At 39.4% G+C, this 23,121-nt stretch overlaps 10 protein-coding genes across 10 annotated transcripts; 4 read left to right on the top strand and 6 right to left on the bottom strand.

Moving 5' to 3' along the window:
* Window positions 1–337: 337 nt before the first annotated feature.
* Window positions 338–730, top strand: JH06_1424 (hypothetical protein; the record flags this gene model as incomplete). Its single annotated transcript, XM_014672792.1, has 3 exons — window positions 338–451; window positions 477–581; window positions 614–730. The coding sequence occupies 3 exons, from the start codon at window positions 338–340 to the stop codon at window positions 728–730; spliced, it is 336 nt and encodes a 111-aa protein (XP_014528278.1).
* A 497-nt stretch (window positions 731–1,227) lies between these two features.
* Window positions 1,228–4,533, top strand: JH06_1423 (hypothetical protein; the record flags this gene model as incomplete). The annotated part of the gene is given in 12 exon segments (XM_014672791.1): window positions 1,228–1,294; window positions 1,319–1,801; window positions 1,837–2,004; window positions 2,035–2,225; window positions 2,274–2,372; window positions 2,403–3,149; window positions 3,160–3,195; window positions 3,223–3,703; window positions 3,733–4,083; window positions 4,114–4,248; window positions 4,279–4,389; window positions 4,421–4,533. The coding sequence occupies 12 exon segments, from the start codon at window positions 1,228–1,230 to the stop codon at window positions 4,531–4,533; spliced, it is 2,982 nt and encodes a 993-aa protein (XP_014528277.1).
* A 530-nt stretch (window positions 4,534–5,063) lies between these two features.
* Window positions 5,064–5,255, top strand: JH06_1422 (hypothetical protein; the record flags this gene model as incomplete). Its single annotated transcript, XM_014672790.1, has 2 exons — window positions 5,064–5,069; window positions 5,091–5,255. The coding sequence occupies 2 exons, from the start codon at window positions 5,064–5,066 to the stop codon at window positions 5,253–5,255; spliced, it is 171 nt and encodes a 56-aa protein (XP_014528276.1).
* Window positions 5,256–6,128: 873 nt separating this feature from the next.
* On the top strand, window positions 6,129–6,635 carry JH06_1421 (hypothetical protein; the record flags this gene model as incomplete). The annotated part of the gene is made up of 2 exons (XM_014672789.1): window positions 6,129–6,485; window positions 6,516–6,635. The coding sequence occupies 2 exons, from the start codon at window positions 6,129–6,131 to the stop codon at window positions 6,633–6,635; spliced, it is 477 nt and encodes a 158-aa protein (XP_014528275.1).
* Window positions 6,636–7,877: 1,242 nt separating this feature from the next.
* Window positions 7,878–8,133, bottom strand: JH06_1420 (polymerase; the record flags this gene model as incomplete). The annotated part of the gene is given in 3 exon segments (XM_014672788.1): window positions 7,878–7,989; window positions 8,021–8,104; window positions 8,123–8,133. 3 exon segments carry the CDS (start codon window positions 8,131–8,133, stop codon window positions 7,878–7,880), a joined length of 207 nt encoding a protein of 68 aa, XP_014528274.1.
* Window positions 8,134–8,407: 274 nt separating this feature from the next.
* JH06_1419 (hypothetical protein) lies at window positions 8,408–9,836 on the bottom strand (the record flags this gene model as incomplete). Its single annotated transcript, XM_014672787.1, has 4 exons — window positions 8,408–8,504; window positions 8,535–9,242; window positions 9,294–9,355; window positions 9,387–9,836. 4 exons carry the CDS (start codon window positions 9,834–9,836, stop codon window positions 8,408–8,410), a joined length of 1,317 nt encoding a protein of 438 aa, XP_014528273.1.
* A 2,760-nt stretch (window positions 9,837–12,596) lies between these two features.
* JH06_1418 (endomembrane protein 70-like protein) lies at window positions 12,597–14,649 on the bottom strand (the record flags this gene model as incomplete). The annotated part of the gene is made up of 10 exons (XM_014672786.1): window positions 12,597–12,698; window positions 12,729–13,294; window positions 13,325–13,435; window positions 13,508–13,905; window positions 13,936–14,153; window positions 14,182–14,245; window positions 14,276–14,376; window positions 14,407–14,496; window positions 14,529–14,567; window positions 14,599–14,649. 10 exons carry the CDS (start codon window positions 14,647–14,649, stop codon window positions 12,597–12,599), a joined length of 1,740 nt encoding a protein of 579 aa, XP_014528272.1.
* A 214-nt stretch (window positions 14,650–14,863) lies between these two features.
* JH06_1417 (DNA replication ATP-dependent helicase nuclease DNA2) lies at window positions 14,864–17,113 on the bottom strand (the record flags this gene model as incomplete). Its single annotated transcript, XM_014672785.1, has 6 exons — window positions 14,864–14,920; window positions 14,952–15,266; window positions 15,289–15,477; window positions 15,508–15,983; window positions 16,014–16,935; window positions 16,958–17,113. The coding sequence occupies 6 exons, from the start codon at window positions 17,111–17,113 to the stop codon at window positions 14,864–14,866; spliced, it is 2,115 nt and encodes a 704-aa protein (XP_014528271.1).
* A 1,672-nt stretch (window positions 17,114–18,785) lies between these two features.
* JH06_1416 (RNA polymerase-associated protein leo1) lies at window positions 18,786–19,872 on the bottom strand (the record flags this gene model as incomplete). Its single annotated transcript, XM_014672784.1, is given in 8 exon segments — window positions 18,786–18,820; window positions 18,854–19,001; window positions 19,034–19,201; window positions 19,232–19,387; window positions 19,418–19,585; window positions 19,618–19,723; window positions 19,755–19,825; window positions 19,843–19,872. 8 exon segments carry the CDS (start codon window positions 19,870–19,872, stop codon window positions 18,786–18,788), a joined length of 882 nt encoding a protein of 293 aa, XP_014528270.1.
* Window positions 19,873–19,974: 102 nt separating this feature from the next.
* JH06_5502 (hypothetical protein) lies at window positions 19,975–23,001 on the bottom strand (the record flags this gene model as incomplete). The annotated part of the gene is made up of 1 exon (XM_014672806.1): window positions 19,975–23,001. One exon carries the CDS (start codon window positions 22,999–23,001, stop codon window positions 19,975–19,977), a length of 3,027 nt encoding a protein of 1,008 aa, XP_014528292.1.
* Between the last annotated feature and the right edge of the window lie 120 nt (window positions 23,002–23,121).

Raw genomic sequence — 23,121 nt, 5'->3', positions numbered from 1 at the left:
ATAGAATAGGGTCTAGTAAAAACAGGAAATATACTCATATACATACCAAGTTTTGGTTCATGTGACCCTATTATATTCAGATTCTCACTGGAACAAATGGAACATTGTGCTGAACTAGTGTACCCATTTTACCACAACATGATTATAAACACTGCCAGATCGTTTATCGAACTAGTTTAAGAAACTGCAGAGATGAATGAAACTGATTCTTACAAAAGGGAACAGAACTCATAGATTGTTCATTTAGATCCAAATAAAAAAGGGTTACTGATTCCAATCGATTTCTATCCTCACAATCGCTTTTCTTACAGTTCTTTGTGCTTAGAAACACATTACTATGGGTCAGAAAGCTCAAGATAATCCTGAAATCACAAATTGTGCAGAACGAAATGACTGTGATGGGATTCTACGGTGTTTATCTAGTGGCGAAGCTATTGATATACCACGAGAAGTAGGATATTCATGAAAATGATGAGAACAAGGATGGACGAACGGCTTTTCTTGTTGCCTGCTTCTATGGGAATATCGATGCTGCCAAACTTTTGCTTGAGAAGGGTGCTAATTTATATGCTAAGAATAAAGTAAGGATCCAGCGAATTAGCTAATACTCTAGAAAGGTGCGAACGCTCTTTCACATGCTGCGTATCGCAATCATTTGGATGTTGTTGTGATGTTGACAGAAAAGGGAGTTGATGCGAATGATGTGGATTCAGTATCTGTGGGTCTGTGACTTGATGGTATAGAAGGGACGAAACTCGTTGCATATGAGCTGCTCCCAGGGAAGTAATGAAACTGTCAAGTATTTACTTCAGAACAAGCTGATTTCAGATATAAATGCAAAAGCAAAGGTATGGATGACGAAAGAAAATAATTTACAGGATGGTCGTGATGCCCTGCTACTGAGCATTGAAGGCAATTGTTCTCCATCTACTGTCCTCGAATTGCTCATTCATGGTTCCAATGTGAATACAACGACAAAAGAAGGAAGAACAGCATTAATGGAGAGTGTACGTTTGGAACGGACTAGTTTGTTCCATATTTTCTATCGCTATTCCAATATCAATATCAATCGAATTGATAGTGTAAGTATCAATTCCCTCCATGATCATCTAGGCAGGTAATTGTTGTATGCACTATGCTTGTTTAACTGGCAATCTGCATATTATCAAATCGCTTCTTCATAGAGGGGCTTTTGTTCGTGTTCAGAATAAGAAAGGAGAATTTCCTATGGATTTTGCCGAAGCCGCAAATCATGATGATTGTGTGTCTCTTCTTGAGGCTGTTTCATGTATGAGTGGATTGGATCGATAATACTCAGCTCCTCCTCGACCTTCTTCTGCTGATGTTGTTCGTGCATCGAAAACAGACTTGGTGGCTATCTGGTCAGATCCTCGACCCATCAACTATTATCCTCAAATAACCGCGGTTGAGATTCAGTTGAAACAACATAGACTTTTTGATCCCTGGAAGACCCTTCAGATCATCAAGGTATCCGATACACCATTTAAAGAGGGTCCTCCTGCTGCTAGTTCCCATTTTGAAGATACTGAGTTGACAGATGTTGAATCAGATTCAGATCTGGAGGAACGAAAAGCAATTGAGTTAGCATGTGCCTATATGCAAGATCATGAGTCAGTATTGCATGATCGAGAGGAACAAGTGGAGAAGGCTGACATATTGACCAATCACTTCATTCTTCCTCCTTTGAGTGAGAATCAGAAGTATCAACTCCGAGTACGATTTGCTAATAAGTATGGCTGGGGTGAATTTTCGTCTCCTGTCTCATTTTGTCCAAAAGATGGTGATAATGTTCAGTTATTATAAGTTGTGTAGTAGTTGATACTTATCAAGAAGATACGAAAAAGAACCATCCGAAGCGTCATACACTAAGTGAGTCTTCAATAAAACACGAAAAGAAACTAAAACAGCCTTTGGGAGTAGATCAAACATTGATTGAAGGATTGACTCAAGCATTGGAGAAACAACGTCAAATAGATTCTCAAGGTATATTCGAGAGAAGGAAGTGATCCATAGATGTCTCATCACAAATGAATCGTTTTATACAGAATGGAGTGAATGATTTGAATGAGGCTATTCAAAGTGGATTGGACATTCAAAGTCTAAGAAACAAGTACGGGATGACACTTCTCCATGTGGCTGCAGCTTCATCTAATGAACATGCTTCCTCAATCGTTCAGTATATTGTAGACCATCAATTGTTGAACGTGAATGAGAAATCTAGAGTACATTTGTAGTATTCCTCTCACAATTAGAATGGGTCACTTCCTCTTCATTTGGCAGTTTATCACCAGAATGAAGCTACTGTTAAGCTTCTTCTTAGTGCTGGATCTGATGTAAACTTGCCTGATAACGTGAGTGAGACTGATCTCAATCATTAGTAGAATGGACTCACTCCATTCCTTATTGCAGCTGACCGCGGGAATCTCAACATTCTCCAATGTCTTCTCCCTCGACTTGCTTCATCCGATATCACTGCTACGGATCAACGTGGACGAAATGCCCTTGTGATTGCTGTTCAAGGAGGTCATGTAGATGTGGTTCAATGGCTCCTTCTTCATGAATTTAAGAGTGACTATGAAATGATGCCAATGGGGTACAATCTGCTTCATTTAGCAGTTCTCACAAACCAGGAACGTATGACCAAATTTTGTCTGGATTTGGGCATTTCTCCTACCACTGAAACTGCTGACGGTTTCACTGCTCTGGATTTGGCAGAAGAAAAGGCAGGAGAATCAATAGTGAGACTGCTTAAACATTATGGCAGTGTCCCTGAACCAGTCCAGAAGAGCACCGTTCAAGTGTTTGCTACAGAGGCTGAGGTAACTGTTCAGTTACCATCTCCTCTTGATAATCAAACCCTCATGATAATTAAACGTGTGGAAGTATCCTATAAGAAGTCCTCTCTCTTGGCAACCTCAACAACTGTTTCATTGGATCTAAATGAAACTCCCACACGTGATACTGTAACCTTGAAACTAACAGATTTGTCTCCTGATACAGGTTACAAATACAAGATTCGATGTCAGAACTCGAATGGGTTTTCAGATTGGAGTCAGTCATACGATTTTCAATCAGGTAAAGAGACGGAGATTGAATCTGTGACAGTACAGAGTCGAGGGAATGATCAAGTATGTGTAGATTATGACAATCGAAACAGACGATGGAATGAAGTATGTGAAGACGAGGTGGAATCATGATTAGAAACGATTGAAAGGAATGAATGGCAATCAACTAAAGACAACGATTACAGAGTGTCCAGAAAGTGTACTTATGACAATCCTTGAAATATCAGATGAGGAAGGATTGAAACTAATAGAATCATTACATGAGATTGAATATGATTGGAATCAATCGTATTCATTGGGGATATTTGAAGAAGTAAGATTCATTGATTGTGTGTGTATGCGCAATACTCCCATATTGCTTCATGCACTATTAAATAACCATCAACTGCTCTCTACACACACTATTCATGAATACACTGCTTGCTACTATTACGCTGTTCATGCTAATTCAATTTCTATTCTTCAAGAGCTTCAATCTCAATCAATCTCTCTTATTACTCCTAAGAATCAAACTCTTCTTCATTTGATTGCTGCATATTGTTATTCCCCTGCAGTTCATGCCTTCATCAGCTATGCAATCTCTCTTGGTCTTGATCTCAATGGTCAGGATGAAGAAGGTAAGTCTTTGTTTTGATCTCTCACTTAGGTCACACTCCACTTCATATCGCTGTTCTCCATGGTAACACTGTTACTCTGACTGCGTTAATGTCATTCTCAGTCTCTCTCACAATTCGCAATCATCAGTCGTTCACACCTCTAACTCTTGCTGAACGTATTGGTGATCCTTCTCTCCTTCAAATCCTCGTGAACAGTTATCGTGTCCCAGCAGCTCCTTCTTCACCTCAATGTTTCACGCAAGATCCCTCGACTATGCTCTTAAGGTGGAGTTCTCTTGGGCAAATTGATGGTATTCCCATGATTGATCGCTATGAAGTGGTAATTCGGAATTCTTTGATGAATATGGAATTGAAACTTCCTGACACAATTCCTACGAATTGTACCATTCCAGAAATCGAATGATATTTAGATGTGATGTTATCTATCCCTCTGTTTATGCATCAGTGGATCACCTTCCGTGTTCGTTGTCATAACACGAATGGATGGAGTGAATGGTCCAATATTAGTATGTTTGAAGTGAAGAATGAGACGCTATCAAATGAATGTGAGAATGGATTGTGAATGTGAAGTTTAGTGTATCAGTGGTTATTCAATCATTCATGTGAGGATTGTTATGAGTCACTGAATGCAAATGGTATTTCAACCCTTGCAGAATTACGTGAGATGAATCCAGCTCAACTGAAAAGTGAGGTTAGTACAATCACTATGAGGAATAGACACATCTCTGAATTCTTTCAAGGCTCAATTCCTTGCTGCCCTGCTTTCCGAAGCAAAATCTATTGTTCGTACAGGATCGAAACCTACTGTGTATTCCTGGTTTAAGGAATAATCTCTGTGTTTATTGCTTGCTCTGCTATTGGTGTATTTGTTAAAGACAATCTTGAAATCAGTTGGTAATATGGATACCGATGTCATTCATCCCAAACTACATAAAAATCACTATATGTAACATTGCTATCATTATCAGAGTTGAATAAGTGAAAATGTACAATGATTCTTAATGATCAAAGAGATCCAAAAATAGGAGATATTTTAGGTATTTGAAAATCAATCAATATCTCCTTGCTATGAGTCAGAATCGAAAGTTAAAGGGTATTAATTGTTTTGTACTACCCTCATCTTTGTAGCAACAATCGAAAGTACTCTAAAGAAGATCGATGAATTGTTGGTGGAGTTTGAAGAAATATGGGACCGAGTATACTAATTTGAATTCCAATATTTTAATAGGTGTATAGTGCAGAATCTCAGACTCAGAAGGAGAAGTATGAGAGTGATCTCAAGAAACAAATCAAAAAGCTTCAAAGGCAGCGTGAAAGTTTAAAAGCATGGACAGCTAGTTCAGATACGACAATAGCGGTGATGTTTGTAGTTTTGTCTCATGGCTAGCAGTTTTCGGAACGAATTAATTCCGCAAAGGAAGAGATTGAAGACCGAATGTTGAAATTCAGGGAGTGTGAACGTGAAACTAAAACGAAAGCTTTTTCCAAAGAGGGACTAAAACAACCCAGTAAGCAAACACCTCAAGATGTGACTGTTGGTTATGTTGCTTAGGAATAGGAAAAACGACAAGAAGTACAAGAGGCTTTTCGTCGTCAGATTAGTGAGCTGACACACGAAATTGAAGAATGTGAATGTGAGATAAATAAAGAAAAAGCTCGAAAACGTAATCAGAATCAAGTAGCGATTACTCGCTATGAAACCTTTATTAAGCATCATCATTGGCATATTAAAAACTTAGAACTTGTATTGCGCCAAATTGATAATCATATCATCAGTCCGTTTGATGTTAGTCCCATTTTAGATGGTGTTGCAGACTACATTCAGAATTATCGAAATCCTGATTTCTTCTTTGATGATTCTGTGTATGAAGATTTCGATCTTCTTTCGGCTCCTCCTGCATCAGAACCAACTTCATCCGATTCTGATTCAGATCTTTCTGATTCAGTATTCATTTCTTTATCTCATCATTCCAAGAATTCCGATATCACCACTACAAGTTCGGTTCGATCTTCCACTCTTGTTCGAGCCTCTTCTACTACGACTCCTCCTATCCCAACTTCTACTCCTACTGTCCTACCAACTCCTACTCCAACTCCCACTCCTCCTCCTGTTGCTGCTTCCCCGTGGAAAAGTATTGTCACCCAATCAGATGAATGAATAGAACCATTGAAACCACTAACTGGAGTCAGGCCTATCAACTATTCTGAGATCATTCAACGCTCTCGTAACCATTCGATCATTCTCTGACTCACAGTAAAATCCACCAAGCCGGCATTACAACGAACTACTTCACTTCCTGTTCCCACTAAATCCAATGATTCTTCTCTTCCAGCCAAGCCATCCTTACCTGACACTGCTCCTTCGTCTCCTGTACCTCCTAAACCCATCACACCTGTATTGGCTTCTTTGCGAGCTTCTACGGCTATGTCCTCGTCGCTTGCTACTCCTCGCTGTGGGCCTCCTGCATGGTCCCGCTTAGCTCTGTTAGATTTCCTTCTGGAGGTTTTATCACAACCTCTCCCGAGACCCACAGATGTCAGTTGTGAGCCTGTATTCCGACCTCAAACTCCTGTCGCCATTCCTGATTGTTTCCCCGTGAATCCCCTTCCAGTGTTATCGAATGACAACTGGCATGGTTTACCTCTGGATGTTGCGTTTTTCGCATTTGCGAAAAGACAAAATTCGTTTCAACAATACATAGCTGCTCGATCATTACAAAAGAATAATTGGAAGTATGAGGCGAATGAACGAAAGTGGTATTTCCAGAGTAGTGCCATTCGCGTGAGTATTGAAGAAGGGAATAAGGAATAGATGACAGAGGAAGGTGAAGTGTGTGATATGAATGTATTTGATTATGACAGTTGGAAGATACGGCAAGTGAAAGACGTAGTATTGAAGAACCTTCACTTTGATGAAGAAGTGTTAATTTGATATGTTTGTTGGATTCATTTGATATTCTATCATGGATTATTATTACACAAACACCAACAACTACATTCAATCATCCATATCATATTGAACAGTAGGAATCAACTCCATTTCATCACGACGAAGAATCTATCAATCAACCTTTGATTTCATTCTCACTTTGAGTGATATCATATCTCCCTTCTCTTGATTACTATTCATCATTCATTCTATCCATCTTTTACTATCTCAGTATATCAATAAACGAGTTCAATGGTTGACTTAGCGTAATCTTCTCTTCCTTTTCTAAAGCTGCTGAAAGAGATAGCCCAATATAACGATAAGCATTATAGGGTCTTAACTCATCTTCATTGCTAATATCTCCAACAATAGCACGAATACCTTCAATGCTTTCTAAATAGACAGTAAAAATTCGTAATCTAATCTATTACTCCTTCCTTCCTTATCTACTTGCTTTCACACCATCCTAACCAATCATGCCACTGACATTCATTCTCTGATGACAGTTGAATTTGGATGTAATATGGATAAACCAGACAGAAATCCAATCGATCAAATAACCGAATCAGATCAATTGTATCCTGCAAAACACCACAACAAACAGTCCAACCACGATTCAATTCTTCTATTATCACGTCTCTTGATGAAAGTGTTGCGCTTCGCATGGAATTTATTGATGGATAACTCGGAGTCAGAATCACCATACATTCTCTTCCTCCATGAGTTTGGCTCCATACCAATCGATCACATTCCAGTTCTACATGATGTTCAATTGGACCTAAAGCAAGAAAACCTGACCAATTGAACGAATGGAATTCTTGGAAGAATTCAATGAGTAATTGGGAAAGTGAATAATTGGGATGTTTTTGAAGGAGAAAGATTAACATGATGGAAAGATTGATTCCACCAAAGAATCCATTCACATTTCGATAGATGCCTCGTTGCTAGGATTAATATGCTAATTCATTCTTACCTTTGCAAATAGTTTCAGAACGCTAAGAGCTTGTTTAAAGACTTCACGATTAGGGATGATGGAAAGCAGTTTCTCCGTTGTACAAGGGCCTTGGAGGCTACGAATAGAGTCGATTGAGAGGTGACCAAATAAGGAGAAGTCGGAATAGTGAAAGTCGTCTGGAATGGAGTATTCCAAGGTTTGAATTACAATGATGGGGATATCAACACTAATACCATCAATTCCAATTGAAATAATAGGAACAAAACTAGAGGTGAAGAAGTGAACTTCCTTTACGCATTTGTAACTGCGAGAATGCTGGAGACTCTCTTTTCCTTTTTGAGCATTGAATAGAAATCAGTGAAGAATGATCCCGTTGTGAGTGCATTTGGAACAATACATGCTCTACATCTCAATCGCTTACCTTCACAAATACACATCAATATCGGATGATGGAGAGCACACACCTAGAGCATACGATCCATAAGGAACAAATAGACATTGAGCTGTTTCATAAATACTTGGTGAAATACCCTACATGATATCCATTCATTTTATATACGTCTTGCTTGAGTGTTTCTCGTAGCCATTTGTTCGCTAGACTCCTTAGAAACTGGATAATCTCTTCTCGATGTCTTAATCCATCTTCAGATTCACAAAAGTGGTACTCTCTAGTAATTAAAAGATGATATTACAGTTACTGTAGGATTGAGAGAAACTGCTCATTCAACGTATTTTGAATCGAAATAGGGATCGACTGAACATCAATCTGTTCTTTCATCAAGTAAAACTAAGAAACACTCAATCGAAACATTAAAAGTAACTAGTCAACATATGAAACACTAGCTCCGATCACACAAGAGTAACTGTGACCATCTCCAGGTGCACTGAACGCAATAGGGATACGTACTTTCCTCTTTCTATTCATCAAGTAAATTCCGAGCCCTTACGGATTAATCACAATATCATGATAAGAGCAGCTGAAAGGTGCTAGAACAGGATCCAAGGAGATCATCACCTTATGATCTGAATAATTGTGTATCACCACTTTGAAAAGTTGGGATCCCACCATTCCTTCAGGAATCGTAATATGATTATCACGAATAGAAACATTCATATTCCCACGATCTTTTCCTTGCCAATGAAGTGTGGGTGATGTTTCAACGATAGCTTGAGAGGGGTAGCTGTAGTTCGGTGTTTGTGATTGTTGAACAAGTTGTGAAGATGGTTGATAGGGCTGTGAAGAGGGTTGATAGGGCTGTTGTGAAGAAGATTGATAAGGTTGTGATGACGGTTGATAGGGCTGTTGTGAAGAAGATTGATAAGGTTGTGATGACGGTTGATAGGGCTGTTGTGATGAATAACCAGGTTGCGATAAAGGTTGATAGGGCTGTGATGATGGTTGATAAGGTTGTGAAGAGGGTTGATAAGGCTGTGTAGATGGCTGATAGGGTTGTTGTGATGAATAACCAGGTTGCTGATAAGGGAATCCCTGGAATCCACCTGACAAATACACAGAAGATTCACCTTGTAATTCAATTTGTGGCCCAGCAATGGAACAAGCCTGTATTCTGACTTCAATATCATATCTCCTTTCTCCCACTTGAATCCAAACCTGAATACTCTTGCCAAACTGTTGAATCCCCAACTTCGTTAAACTAATTATCACATTTTTCTAACATCATTACGAAACACTCAGTTTAACACACGATAACGAATTTACAGTTCCAGTACTCGGAGTAATTACCAATTCAGGAGGAATAAATGGAATCTACAAAATAATGACGACTATATATCCTAACAGCATAACCGACATCATTTGTAGTATGATTGAACACGATGACTTCTGTGTGTGTATCACCTTCACTGGTTGGAGACACATATAACAAGCGAGGCACTACACTAATTGATTCTCCTTCAGCTGGGATCCAATCACCTTTCGTTTTGTGATCAAACTCCAGTTTATCATACCCATCAGTGAATGGACACACAAATGAATGATCAGCGACTCGTGGCTGCAATCGATCAGGTTTCTCAACGGATTGATTGGCAAGTGGCGTGTTCTCAAGTGGTGTGTTCTCAAGTGGAGGATTCTCCGGTAATGGCAATGGAACTGGAGATTCCTCCATCTTCCCAGGCTGTTCAACCTTGGCTAATCGAGCAATATCAACAATCAGTCCCTCACTATTCATTCCAGCCACTTCCACATCCATAAAATGTGTCCTTCCACGTCCAACAGTTCCTTGCTTCATATCCCAATCACTTACTCGTTCACCATCATCACCATCATGTCCAATATCGATCTCCGATGAGCTTAATCCTACTGTATGGAGTAGTGAACGAGTAGAACTAACATGATCTGCTGTAGTAATAACAAGTCGTAGGATAAGGAGATGTAGAGATGATGTACAATGAAGGTAAGCATTCTGATGGAATCCATCCAACAAACGACGTTTCAATACATTTGTCAGAGCTAGAAGACGTAGTTGAGAAGGCAACTATTGGTAAGGGGATCCCCAAGAATTCAACTTTATGATGCGTCCACTCTTCCATGATTTCTCTTTGAGATATGGTAAATTGCATCATTGGAGGAAGAATTACGCAGGCAGGCAATACAGAGGAGGTCTGCAACGGGTTTAGTTGACCGCTTGGTATCAATTCGTTCATTAACTCCTACTTCTCAACGGATAACACAAACAGACTTAATGTTCGATTCCCATGATTCCCAATAACCAATCCATTCTCTGTTTCTTTGACTTCAGCTTGTGCACAACCACCATATCCAATTAGTGGGATACAAACAGTTGAGAGTTCTGTAGTTGATTGGAGTGACATGGAAGTGAGCAGAATCGTTCCCAAACACTCTTCCACCAGCAAGGGATGAAATGATAACACGAGAGTTGTCTCTTCAGCTGCATTGAGTGTCAGTAATGACGAACTGACCAATGAAAACACTGATGAGGGGGTTTCACCATCTTCATTACAAATACGAATGCTGATTCGCAGACATTCCTTGGAACAGTTTCGAATCACTAGTGAACTGTGTCTTACTCCATTCAATTCTACACAACCAAAAGCACAAACAGGAGATTTGGCTAATAGTAAGGACTTTTCTAGAAGTGAATGAACTAATCAAATTCTGCCTTCATGTGTAACCATGAGATGCTTGCCATTTGGTTGAAGAGAGTAGAGTTGAGACGGATTTGATTGAGGTGACTGAGGCAGAATGGATGTAGCAGGAGGATGGATACTGATAGGCTGCTGCTGAACGGAAACAGAAGAACGTGGAGTATCTAACAAGCCCTTCTTCTCTCCAAAGAGTAGTGTTTCAAGCAGCTCCCGATCAGATCCAGTAAACAATGGAGTGTTAGTAGGAGATACATGGTTGTCAGTAGAAGAATCTAAATTGGCTGACGGATGAGGTACAAGCGACTGAGAAAGTGGTGATGGAGAAGGGAGAATAGGATCCAAGAGAGATGGCTGGAGATAGAATGAATCATCTTTCAATGGGTCAGATGTAGCAGTGACAGATTGATCTGGCTGAATCGCACTCTGAGGAGGATGATTAAGAGAGGGAACATTCTTATCCAACTCCTCTGCATTCAAAGAGAATGCTAATCCAGTCTTCTCAACCAATGGAATGGTCACTTCTGGAGGAATAGTTTCATCCAAAATAGTTGATATTTGTTGTGTTCGTTCATATGCTTCTTTATTCACAATACCCTGTTCCACGGGAATCACACCATATTTGCGGAGTTGTGAAGAAGCCTGTCCTTTCTCAGAAATTGAAACAGCAGGATGGATAAACGGTTGACTCGCTCGACGTGAACCACCAAACTTCGTTGTTGACTTTCCAGAGTGATCATTTAGCAACGTATTCTCAACAGTTAAAGAATCCAATTTTTTATGCAATTCCGCTTCAGATGGTGATTTCAAAGCGAAATAGGTTGATGGAGCAATTATTTGGTCTCCAGATTTGATAACATTATCAAAAGGCTTCATATCGTAAATAATTTGCTTTGCCCAATCTTCTTTTGGGGTTGGATCGAAATCGAATTCATTCAACGCATGTGTTTTCAAGAATTCCTCTCCTTCCTTTTGCAAAAACTCTAAACCTAATCCGTTACAAACTACATTTCATTTCCATACCATTACTGAAGTCTTCTTCCTTTTCTAACCTCTTTTGAGTTTCTGAATCTACATTCACAAGAAACAGTCCAATTTGTACTCAGCAAGTCTAGAAACCCTTCAGGATACTGTGGATTCTCCTGAGAATGCACTGACTGTTGATCACCAGAATCCGACGAAGAATCTACACCCAACCCATTTGCATTAGGATCTGGCGCTCCTGGAGCATTTCGATATCTCTCCGGAATCAACTGCAACACATCTTGATAGCTCAGAGACTTGGCTCCAGTAGTGACACCCGGCATGAGATTCTCGGTTCCAAGAAAGGCTTGATCACTCACAGCACCACCATCTCCCTGCTTGGACTCGTGACTATCAACATCAATCGATTTAAGACTATTCCCAATGTTGTAGAGGTTGTCCATGCCGTAGTTATGGACTTTGAGATTTCAAATTCGACCAAAATGATGCGTATTCCTGGAGCTCTGACCGAAATACTTACAATTTTAGTGTAAACACAGAGAATTATGGAAACGAAGGGAAAGGAGGATATCACATCGTCGATGAAACCTTATATGGATGAGTATGCGACTGTATCCAGTAACCTGATACCGCGAATGAATACCCTCGATAAGGAGTTTACATCATTAATTGAAGGTTTGAATTGTGTTGAATTTTTCAAATAGATATGGAATCATTGGCAAAACAAGCACACACTGAAGAATTGTCCAAACTAGTGAAGTGTTTATCTCAAACACGAGCAAATCTGGGTCAAATTGGCGAGTTGCTGAAAGATGTGGAAACACGCATCGATGAAGTGGAAAAGAAGGTTGGTCTTGACGACGACGATTTGTGATATGTTTCCTCCAACAAAGAAATTACAATTAGTCTACCTTAATATTCTTATAGATTCTCTTCACAAAGATCATTGAAGCCATAGCTGATATGGTACCGCAAAACAGTGAAATCGCTAGTACTAAAAATGCCTGTACATCACACAACCCACACATACTTACCGATTCAGCAAAGAAATATGCTGCTTGGATAAATCCATTCATTTCTGTCTTGCAAAAATAGAAGAATACACAATAGAAGAAGATGTACAAACCAATTGAAGTACCACTCAAAAACGAGGTCCATCTCCAATGATAATTCTCTGCATTCAACAGGACATATGTACCAACGATACTAACGCACACTTGAATAATGATGAGAATCAATATCATTGCCCCAAGGAATCCATAGACGTAATAATACTTATAAGACCAAATTGAAGCAAAAATGAAAAAAATCTCAATGAAAATTGCTCCAAATGGAAGAAGTCCACTAACTATGCAAATAAACCGCGGATTTGCATAAAATGCAGCAGGAGGAACAGGAGAAGGAAGAGCAGAAATACGGCAAGGATAATGTGGATTTCCTGCTATAGACCTGCCAATAATAGTGCCAATAATTTGACAAGGAAGACAAATGAATGTAACAATAAGAAGAAGTGATAGCACATTGTGAAGAGGGAAGGAAGGTAAAGTTTTATAATAAATAGAGAGTAAACAGAGGAGTGAGTATATGATCAACACAATAACTAGTTATGACATGTAAATAGAGCAATTACTTGGTAAGATACTTGCACTAATAACCATTACACGTTGCCAACCAGGAGAGGTACGGGGAAAGAACGATTGCTTGTATAAGGAACCAGAAACAAATCCATTGACAAGGAAACCTGAGAAATATACAATAAAGACAATCATCAAAACCCGATCATCTTAAGTTAAGCATTCCACGTACTTCTTACGACCTAAATATTGGGCCATGGTGAGAATTAACACTAAACTCACAATTACTGTGTAGACAATATGTGCACCATTTCCTATCAAGACAGAATACAGAGGAAGATGACTACAAGCACGGAAAACATCTCCGTGAACTCTTTTCCAGCCACTATCATCACGACTTATGGATTCACTTCCTTCCATCGATTCTTGTGTATAACGACGATAATCAAGACTCAGTGTGCGAATCATGATAAGGGCTACCAGCCCTGCAAGAAACACAACAATCATAAAACTATTGAACACACTAAACCAGTGGATTTGAGATTCAAAGAAATTGTATTCCAGATAACGATCAAATCGCTTCTCATATGGGATGGATGATTTAACCCAAGAAGATGAAATGGAGAAGATGATTGGCCTAGAGATTGAAAACCAATCAAAATAGTACTTTCCAGTTTCAACTAATTGAGGATCTGATGAGGTCATATTCACTTCCACAACATGTGGACCATTGTAGCCAAAAGAGAAATGACGATGAGTATACAGAAGACTATGTTCAGGCATCACATCATGATGACTCCCTCGGGATTCAATTTCTTTCAACTTCTCCTCGGAGATATCCAAATCACCCACTTTGGCCCAGATAGGAAGACCATCTACTTCCATCTACATGAAAGGGAGTATGAAAAACTACCTGATACCAATAATGATTCGAAATAGCCATCTGCATCTGAAATGTCTGTTCCGTTGTTAACTCTCTAAAACTAAGATGATCAATGCATAACTACATCGTGCACAATGTTGACCTGGGAGAATTTACTCCAAACGTGAATACAATTCCCGAATTTTGAAGAGATGTGCCTTCTAGCACTTCTGAGATACCTCCTTTCTACTCATAACAAACGACATCTTATTTCACTTTTGTAGCTAACGCATCAGGAATAGCTGGTTTACAAAACGGAAGATCAAAGTAGTCATAGGTCTCATGAGGATTATGATATGGACCAATCTAGGCATTAAACTACAAGAAAACCAAAAAACTCTATTTGTCCAAGCGTAAAACTTGTCACCAATACTGTACTAACCATTAAACTGGAATATAAAGAATTACGATATGATTTTCTTCTCCTGCCTTTGCCAAAGTGAAGAGAATCACAGTCATGAACCAAATCTTCATCATCACTGAGAAAAGACAAGAAACTTGTGAAAATAGCAAAATCGCGATTATCTGATAATTGGATTCCCGTGATTCTTGATCTGAATTCTATTACATCGATCTGTGTCATAATTGATGCCTTCATTTTTGTATCAAGAGTGAGATAGCAGAATATAATGAGAATAAGTGACAGATCTTGGATTTACTTTCAATAAACAACTCATTCTAAACTAGTAACATCCACAAATATACATTTTTCCCTAATATACTTCAAACACTATGTCTCAATCACAAATCCCTTACTCTACTTCTTGCCAAATAGATACACTTTTCAATGTTGTTTCAGATCCAATCAAAATCAGTTTCTTCTTGGCTCGAGTAAACGCAACATTGATTCGTCTCCAATCTCTTAGTAAAGATCCAATCCGTCTTTCTGTATTGCTCCTTACAAGAGATACAATAATACATTCCTTATCTCGACCCTGATACTTGTCCACTGTTGACACTTCCACACCATTCCATCCTAACATCATTTGTAACTCGATCGTTTGTGCTAAATAAGGAGATATCACCCCAATAGCATCCGTTTTGATATTACCAGCAAGGAGAGTAGTGATCTTTGTCTTAGTGACGAATCATTCTTACAATTTGTTTCACAATTTGTGCTTCAAACGGATTCTGATGACTTGATGAGAGAGTCTTTCGTTCACAATAACTCCCTTCTTTACAACTATCAGTATTCAGAAATACAACACTGTGTTCAGGAAGAAGGGTCTGTTTTAACCATTGAGAACAGGTTGGAGGAGGAGTAAACTCCAATTTTGCCAACCTTACCTACTCATTACTGCATTCTTCATTTCTCACTGTATCATTCCCTGCCTTCATACAATCATCATATATCAAATGATTTGACAAACCCATTACTGCTTCATTCATTCGATATTGAATTGTTAGGTGAACTGAGAAGGCATCACTAGTACTCCGATTCTCAAGCCGAGTTAGTAGTGATACACTTAGTCCATCTTCGTTATTAATATCACTCTGAACCAGAGGAGGAAGTTGTTTGGAATCACCAACTAACAACACTCTCCTAGCTAAAAGCATCACTTGAAGGATGGATGGTTCCGTGATCTGACCTGCTTCATCAACAATACAGTAATCAAAGATAATATTCCTAGGAAATTGAGAGATATTGGTATAAACTGTAGCTCCAACAATCTGACTATGATTTTGAAGGAAGAGATAATCATCCAATTTTCCTGACCAGAGAGATGAGAGAGTATATGGACGAACTAGTGGATGAACTCGTGATTGTTCACCTAATCGAAGAATGGATAACTCTATTCATAAACTCTACATTCTTCTCTCACTATAAGGAATTAACTTCATTAGTACATTATCAATTGCAGAATGAGTATGAGAACTGATTAATACTCTCTTCCCCTCCACAACAAACATTAGACAAAGAACCATAATCACAAGTGTCTTTCCCGTTCCTGGTAAACCCTGAACGATAGCCAAATCTTTCGAATTCAGTGCTAACACAATGGCTTTCTGTTGATCTGGATTACATTGAAGAAGCAACGAATAGACAGCAGTCAACAGAGATTGCTGTGAGAGTTTCTGTTTCTCATTCATCCAATCCCATACACTTTGATAATGAGTACCAATTTGAGGATCATCTCCATCAATGACAATCTCTCGTATACGTCTTAATGAAGGCCAACTCATTACTATATTGTTCGTATCAACATCAGCACCACGCTGAGAGAACAATGTCTCCAATGGTTGTGATGATTCTGTATCAGATTCTCGGTGTGCCACAAACTGAACCAAGTTATGAACAGCTACCAAACTCAGATCAACTGATCGATATCGATCGATACGAAACAAATGACTGACAGGTGAAGGGATACCAGGAATGACAATTTGAGTCATGCTTGATACAATTACTACCATTCCTTCAGAATGAGATTGAATGGAATCAATATTCCCATAGAACAATCCCCATTCACCATTACAACCACTAACGATCACTTGATCACCTTCACTAAAGGAATGAGTTGATATTGATGTGATTTCAAAACAATAGATAAAACCATTCCTATGACCACATTTTCTTTTCTCCTGATGAATCGTATGATAATGAAGTTTCTCTTCACATTCTTCCATTTTCATCAGATTCACTCCAGATAATGTTAGACCCAAAGCTTCCCTTTGATGGGTTGATTGTGTCCAAAGCCAACCTTCATCACTCTCTTCACAACATCGTTCCAACTGAATAAGTGAAAACTACAAATGACAAAAAAACTACCAATTCAACCCATCTCTTGAAGTACTTCACTGAGCTTGAAGTGATTCCCTTCGTATATCCTGATATCACATGGTTTTGTGAGATCTGTCTTTCTGGAAAGACAGATGATCTCTTACAACTGGGAACCTCGTCTAATTTAGCCAGAATCGCACACATTGGTAAATAACCACACTTCTCGCAATGAATCCCATTTGAACAAGGATCAGGTAGTTCTGGAGCCATATCCTCAATATCATATCCATTTCTGTCATTCTTTGCGAATCCGTCATTGTATGTCTTCAGTGAATTCTTAGCCACCCTTCTAAGAAGCCTCTGTCGTTGTTCCTTATATGTAACAATTAGATTTCGTCGCATTATCAAATAACGGAGATGATGGAGTGAAATGGTTTGTTGATTGAATGATAACTGACAAGGTGGCCGTGTTATGGGGTTCTGTAGAGAGGGATTTAGAAGATACTCTGTTTGCTTCTTTATATATTGGAGAAGGGATATGATGTAGTTTCCTCGTTTCCCTGTTTCCAATTCTTGTTTGATTTCATTATAACTGGACTGACTAACAGGGTTAAAATCTTTGAGTTGTTCTGATTTCAGGTAAACCAAAAGACCTGATATACTTTGGGTTCGACAGAGAATGAAATCGGATTGAGTATCTCGCTGTGAAAGGAGAATAGAATACAAAAGAATCTGTGCATTATGAGACACTGGTTCCTCTGATCCCGTTTTGATTTCCACAGGAATCAGGAATTCCTGTGAACCGACTGAAACCTTGCAGGACACATCAATAATACCTTTTAACCCCCATTCTGGACACCACAATACATCTTCCGTTTTGAGAATCTGCTTTACTTTGATCGACGAATTGAGTTGATGAGAACAGAGTGTATACCATTGCAAAATACCAGGAATGCTGCTGTGAAGACCTTCATACAGTTCTTTGATATCAGTGTTGTTTCGATAGATTTCTTCAATTGATCTGCGAATCAGAACTAGGATCTTCATATGAAGCAATTGAATCAATCGAGGAAGCACATTTTGAGTAGAAACACCATCTGCTATGCCACTTCCAACCAGACTTGAAGCATACTACACATGAACAGTCCAGATCAACACAACCTCCATTAAATCATGACGTAGACGGCCAAAAATAGCAAATTTGTTCTCTTGATAACATGTCATGAAACTCGAAAGCACAGATCTACGAAGACAATTGAAAGATACAGCTAGATTCGTTGATGTCAGAAGGATATCAGGAAAAACAACCAGAAAATTGTTGTTAGACATTGTAACAAACACTGTTGAGGCATTCGGACCAGAAGTCAATACAATCACGTTCACAATATTACCTGGTTGTACTATTGTCGATGACCTATATTATAGGCGTAATCAAATATTACCAGTCTCCCTGAAGAACCACTGTTAAAGGATATGATTCTGTTGATATTGGTATATCAAGATATGCCTGTTGGCTGCATTTCGAAATATCAATAGTTAGGACAACGTCCTGACGATTGGGAGTATCCAGATTCTCTCGTTTTGAGTAGTCTGTTACAACCCCATGATAGACAGTTGGACGTTTTATTACTGTTTTAAGACGTTTGGATTCCATTTCCCTTCCTTTCAACTATTCCATCAAATAAATACATTTCCATGTCAATCTGATCTAGTTCATGAAAATCCAATCCATTAATGAATGACTCTGCATTATCAACTCGATACTTCACATTTACCATCACTTTCCATATGCATTACACTAAAAATGGACCAGAATGCCTATTAGGGTTATAGAACCCTTCAGAGAGAATCAATTATCTAACAAACACTCAACACCTTATTCTTCATTTGAATAATCATCTTCGTACTCCACTAACACTATAATAATCATCCTATGTCACTTACTCGTAAAACGGCCACTACGACCTTTTTCTTTAATATTTGATAGGTTCATATCATCATCTTCATCTTCTACAAGGAAATCGCGATCCATCGCCTTGTCTTTAACAGCATGATTGCGAGTCCGAGTACCTCTCCTTCCCTTTCCTGTCATCTATTTTCTAACTCCCTTCTATTCATTCCTACACTCTTTTCTGGAGCATTCAATATGAAGTCAATTGCATCACGCTGTTTCTCGGCCAGATCCTTCGGAAGAGGAGCAAGATGACGTGGTGAAAATACCATTCGTGAACTCAAATGACTCTCCACCTCCAACATTTCACTCTCCCGTTCTGTATCCTCATTAACAGCCTTCTACAAATCTTAAGTCGAAATATTATTTACTTCCACTGCTACAACAAATTGGGAGTTTTCGGCATTGTCTTGGAGTTGAAGATCAATCACATTATCATCACCAATCAACAACTGATAGGACCCATCCGACCATTTTACAATACGAGCATTTGACTCTCGTATGGGTTTTCCTCGAGCATCCCGTATCTACTTTTCACCAAACCCTTCAATTAATACAACAATTCCATTCGAGTCTTTTTTCCATCTCCAACGAATAAGAGCTTCTGCTCGACTTGTTCTTTTCTTCTCAACCAACTCAGCCAATTCCTCCTGCTCAGAATATGTTGTTCTGTCGAATGGTTTCTCCTGGATACCAAAAGCAGCAGGCAGACGTAGTAAATGTGTCTATTCGTCAACAAACCACTTAGAACTCCTACTTTTTCTGGAACTTCAGCCGTAAATCTGTTTAGTTTAAATCTGTTCCCCTCTTTCACTTCAATTTGTTTCTTGGGTAGACGTTGTTGAATGGATGAAATACCATCCCTACAAGATTATAAAAATGTCTGGCAATAACATATCCAATTCGTCCGACTCATCACTACTATCGAACACTTTTGCGATATCAGCTGACGGATTGCCTGTACTCTTTCAATTACATCTACCTGCACAACTCCTACATCGTAAAAGCTCATATTCAAGATCGATTGTTTGAACAATTTCAAGGGAATGTTCAAAATCGAATAACGTATACAACAAACAAAACGTTCTAGAAAACATCCGAATCATTAGAAAAGCTAAATCTTAGCTGCCTCAGGGTCAGTAGTAGCAGGTACTGGAGGTTTCACTTCAGGTTTGTCCTTCACAGGAAGTGTCTTCTTACCCATAACGAAAAACAGAATAAGTGCCACAATACCAATAATCACACCCAACACTAATAAGCAGATTCCAATTACGATTTCAATCTTAACTGAACGAGTTTCACACCATTCATCTGGTACAGACCATTCTGCATTCACTCCATCACTACTCAATACACACTTGTATACACTCGTTCCCTTCACACCACATACCACACTCACTTCTTCATCCACACTTGTTGCTTCCAGATCACTTGTCTTCTCACAGATTGCCTTCACCACACTCAGACTTATCACAGTCTCAGTACTTCCACCAATGTTTGAAGCACTCACAGTATAAGTAGTACTATCACTCAATACTTCTCCCTTACCAGAAATCAAACCAGTATCCTGATTCAAGCTCAATCCATTAGGAAGCTCAGGAGTGATTGAGTAAGTAACATTCAATCCATTCACACTAGGATAAGGTGATGTGAACTCTGCATTCAGAGTAAGAACACCATTGAAACTAGGATACGATAGAGATGAAGGCTGAACAGGAGAACACTGATTCATACTCTCACCCAACACACCATTTGTACACATTCGTCGAATTGATCCTTCATATCCATCAGGACAAGGTAAGCTTTGCTCTGAGCCATTCAACACATCTCCACAATCAGCAGCACTCACAGTAATCGTAATTGTGAATGAAGTCGAAGAACTAGCATATTCAGCTCTGATTGTATAAGTCTGAGCAGTTTGAATCTGTGTAGGAACACCAGACAACACTCCATCCTGAGAGAGAGATAAACCAGAAGGAAGTGAAGGACTCACAGAGAATGAAGAAACAGTTCCAGAGACAGAAGGTGTCAGAATAGAAATTGGAACACCCACTTGAGCAAGGATTGAAGACATACTGTACGATAGAGATGAAGGAGGAATTGGTGTACAACTTCTTATTGCTGAAGACCATACACCATCCTCACAACTACGAGAAACAGTACCTTGTTCACCTTCAGGACACATATCAGACACAATAGCTGAGGATCCACTAACAGTCTCAGAGAATGAGTCAATAGCAGGACAAGTCACAACAGACACAGTCAGATCCAAATGAGTAGAGACATCACCAGAAGCAATTGTGAAGGTAGTGAGTTCAAGAGGAGCAGAAGGAGAACCAGAGATAACACCATCAGAAGAGATAGTGAGACCCTGAGGAAGAGAAGGAGTAATGGTGATATCGAGATCTGTAAGATCAGTAACAAGAATGAGAGGAGTAATGGTCTGGCCAACCTTCAAGGATAAGGAAGAGACACCATAGAGGAAGAGAGGTTGACGAGGCGTACAAGAAGACTGAATAAGAGTGAATTCACCATAGACACACTTCATAATCTTATATCCTTCCTCACCCTCATCACAGCTGGTAGCAACAGTTGCACCATCAGCTGTCTCAGGCAGACTATCAGTAGCATCACAATCACGAGTAGCAACCACAATCTGCATCACGAATGGTACAGTAGCAGAACCAGCAGCATTAGTCACAGTCAGAGTGAAAGTAGAAGAAGAAAGAGTAACTTCAGGAGTACCAGAGATTACACCAGTAGTCTCATTCAAAAATAGACCAAGAGGAAGATCAGGACTCACAGATACAGTGTACTCGGCAGCAAAAATAAGTGGAACAATTGGTTCAATCTCATACGTTTCCGTGAAAGAATATTCATCAATACTCAGAGAGATAGAAGGAGTTATAACAACACAATTGTCAACGGGCTCACCGAACACACCATGAGTACACAAACGATCAATTGTTCCAGTATAGTATTCAGGACAAGCAATCGAAGATGTCTGTCCATCTTCAACAGCGTAAAAATCACCATCAGCCTCACAATCGATAGGACCCTGCTCAATAGTAAGACTGAACGAAGCCGTCTTGGAACCACCCACATTAGTCACAGTCAGAGTGTAAGTAGTCATAGGAGTTACAACAGAAGGAATACCAGAAATCACACCAGTCTCAGAATCAAGATTCAATCCAGTAGGAAGAGAAGGAGATACACTTACAATATACTCAGCAGCTTCAATCATAGGCACAATAGGCTCAATAGCTCTGTTGGTGACTGCAGTAATTTCACTAGGACTAATCACAACAGAAGCAGGTTCAGAAGGATTGCAATTATTCACAGGTTCACCAAAAGTACCATCATAACACAGACGTGTGATACTACCAGAATACAAAGGAGGACAAGCAATAGACGAAGTACTTCCTGAGGAAGCAGCAGGATAATCACCATCAGCTTCACAATCACGTTCCACCAACACGACTGTAAGACTGAAAGATCCTCGAGCTTCACCACCTTCATTCTCCACAAAGATACGATAGAACACCAAATCTCTGGCTTCTGTGGGAGTACCACTAATAATACCGGTTGCATTATCGCATGTTAAGCCAGCAGGAAGAGAAGGCTCCACACGAACAGTATACTCAACTCCAACAATCACAGGAACAATTGGCTCAATCGTCTCATAAGTGTAGAAGGTAAAAGAATTGGTAGGAAGACTAATGGTAGGAATGGAAGGAATGCAATTGTTCACAGGATCGCCCAATACTCCAGCTGAACAAAGTCTCTCAATTGTTCCAGTATAGTATTCAGGACAAGCAATCGATGAAGTAGCTCCATCTTCAACAGCAGGATAATCACCATCAGCCTCACAATCGATAGGACCCTGATTCACTGTGATTAGGATACTCGCAGAATTAGAGCCAGCAGCATTAGTCACAGTCAGAGTGTAAGTGGTAGCTTCAGTTACAACAGAAGGAATACCAGAAATCACTCCAGTCTCAGAATCAACACTCAATCCAGTAGGAAGAGAAGGAGTGATGGATACACTGTATTCAGCTCCAGCTATCACAGGCTCAATAGGAGTAATCGCCCGGTTGGTAACAACCACATATTCCGAAACCTCCAACACAATACTGGGCATTGAAGGTGAACAATGATTCACAGGCTCACCCAACACTCCATTTGTACAAAGTCTCTCAATCGTTCCTTCATAGTATTCAGGACAACCAATCGAAGAGATTTCACCATTATCAACGGCAGG

This window comes from Blastocystis sp. subtype 4 (genome assembly GCF_000743755.1).
Source record: "Blastocystis sp. subtype 4 strain WR1 chromosome Unknown seqid_0074, whole genome shotgun sequence".
NCBI classification, from domain to species: domain Eukaryota; class Bigyra; order Opalinata; family Blastocystidae; genus Blastocystis; species Blastocystis sp. subtype 4.
The sequence above is the reverse complement of the archived record's forward strand: the minus strand, read 5'-3'. Positions and strand labels throughout refer to the sequence as shown.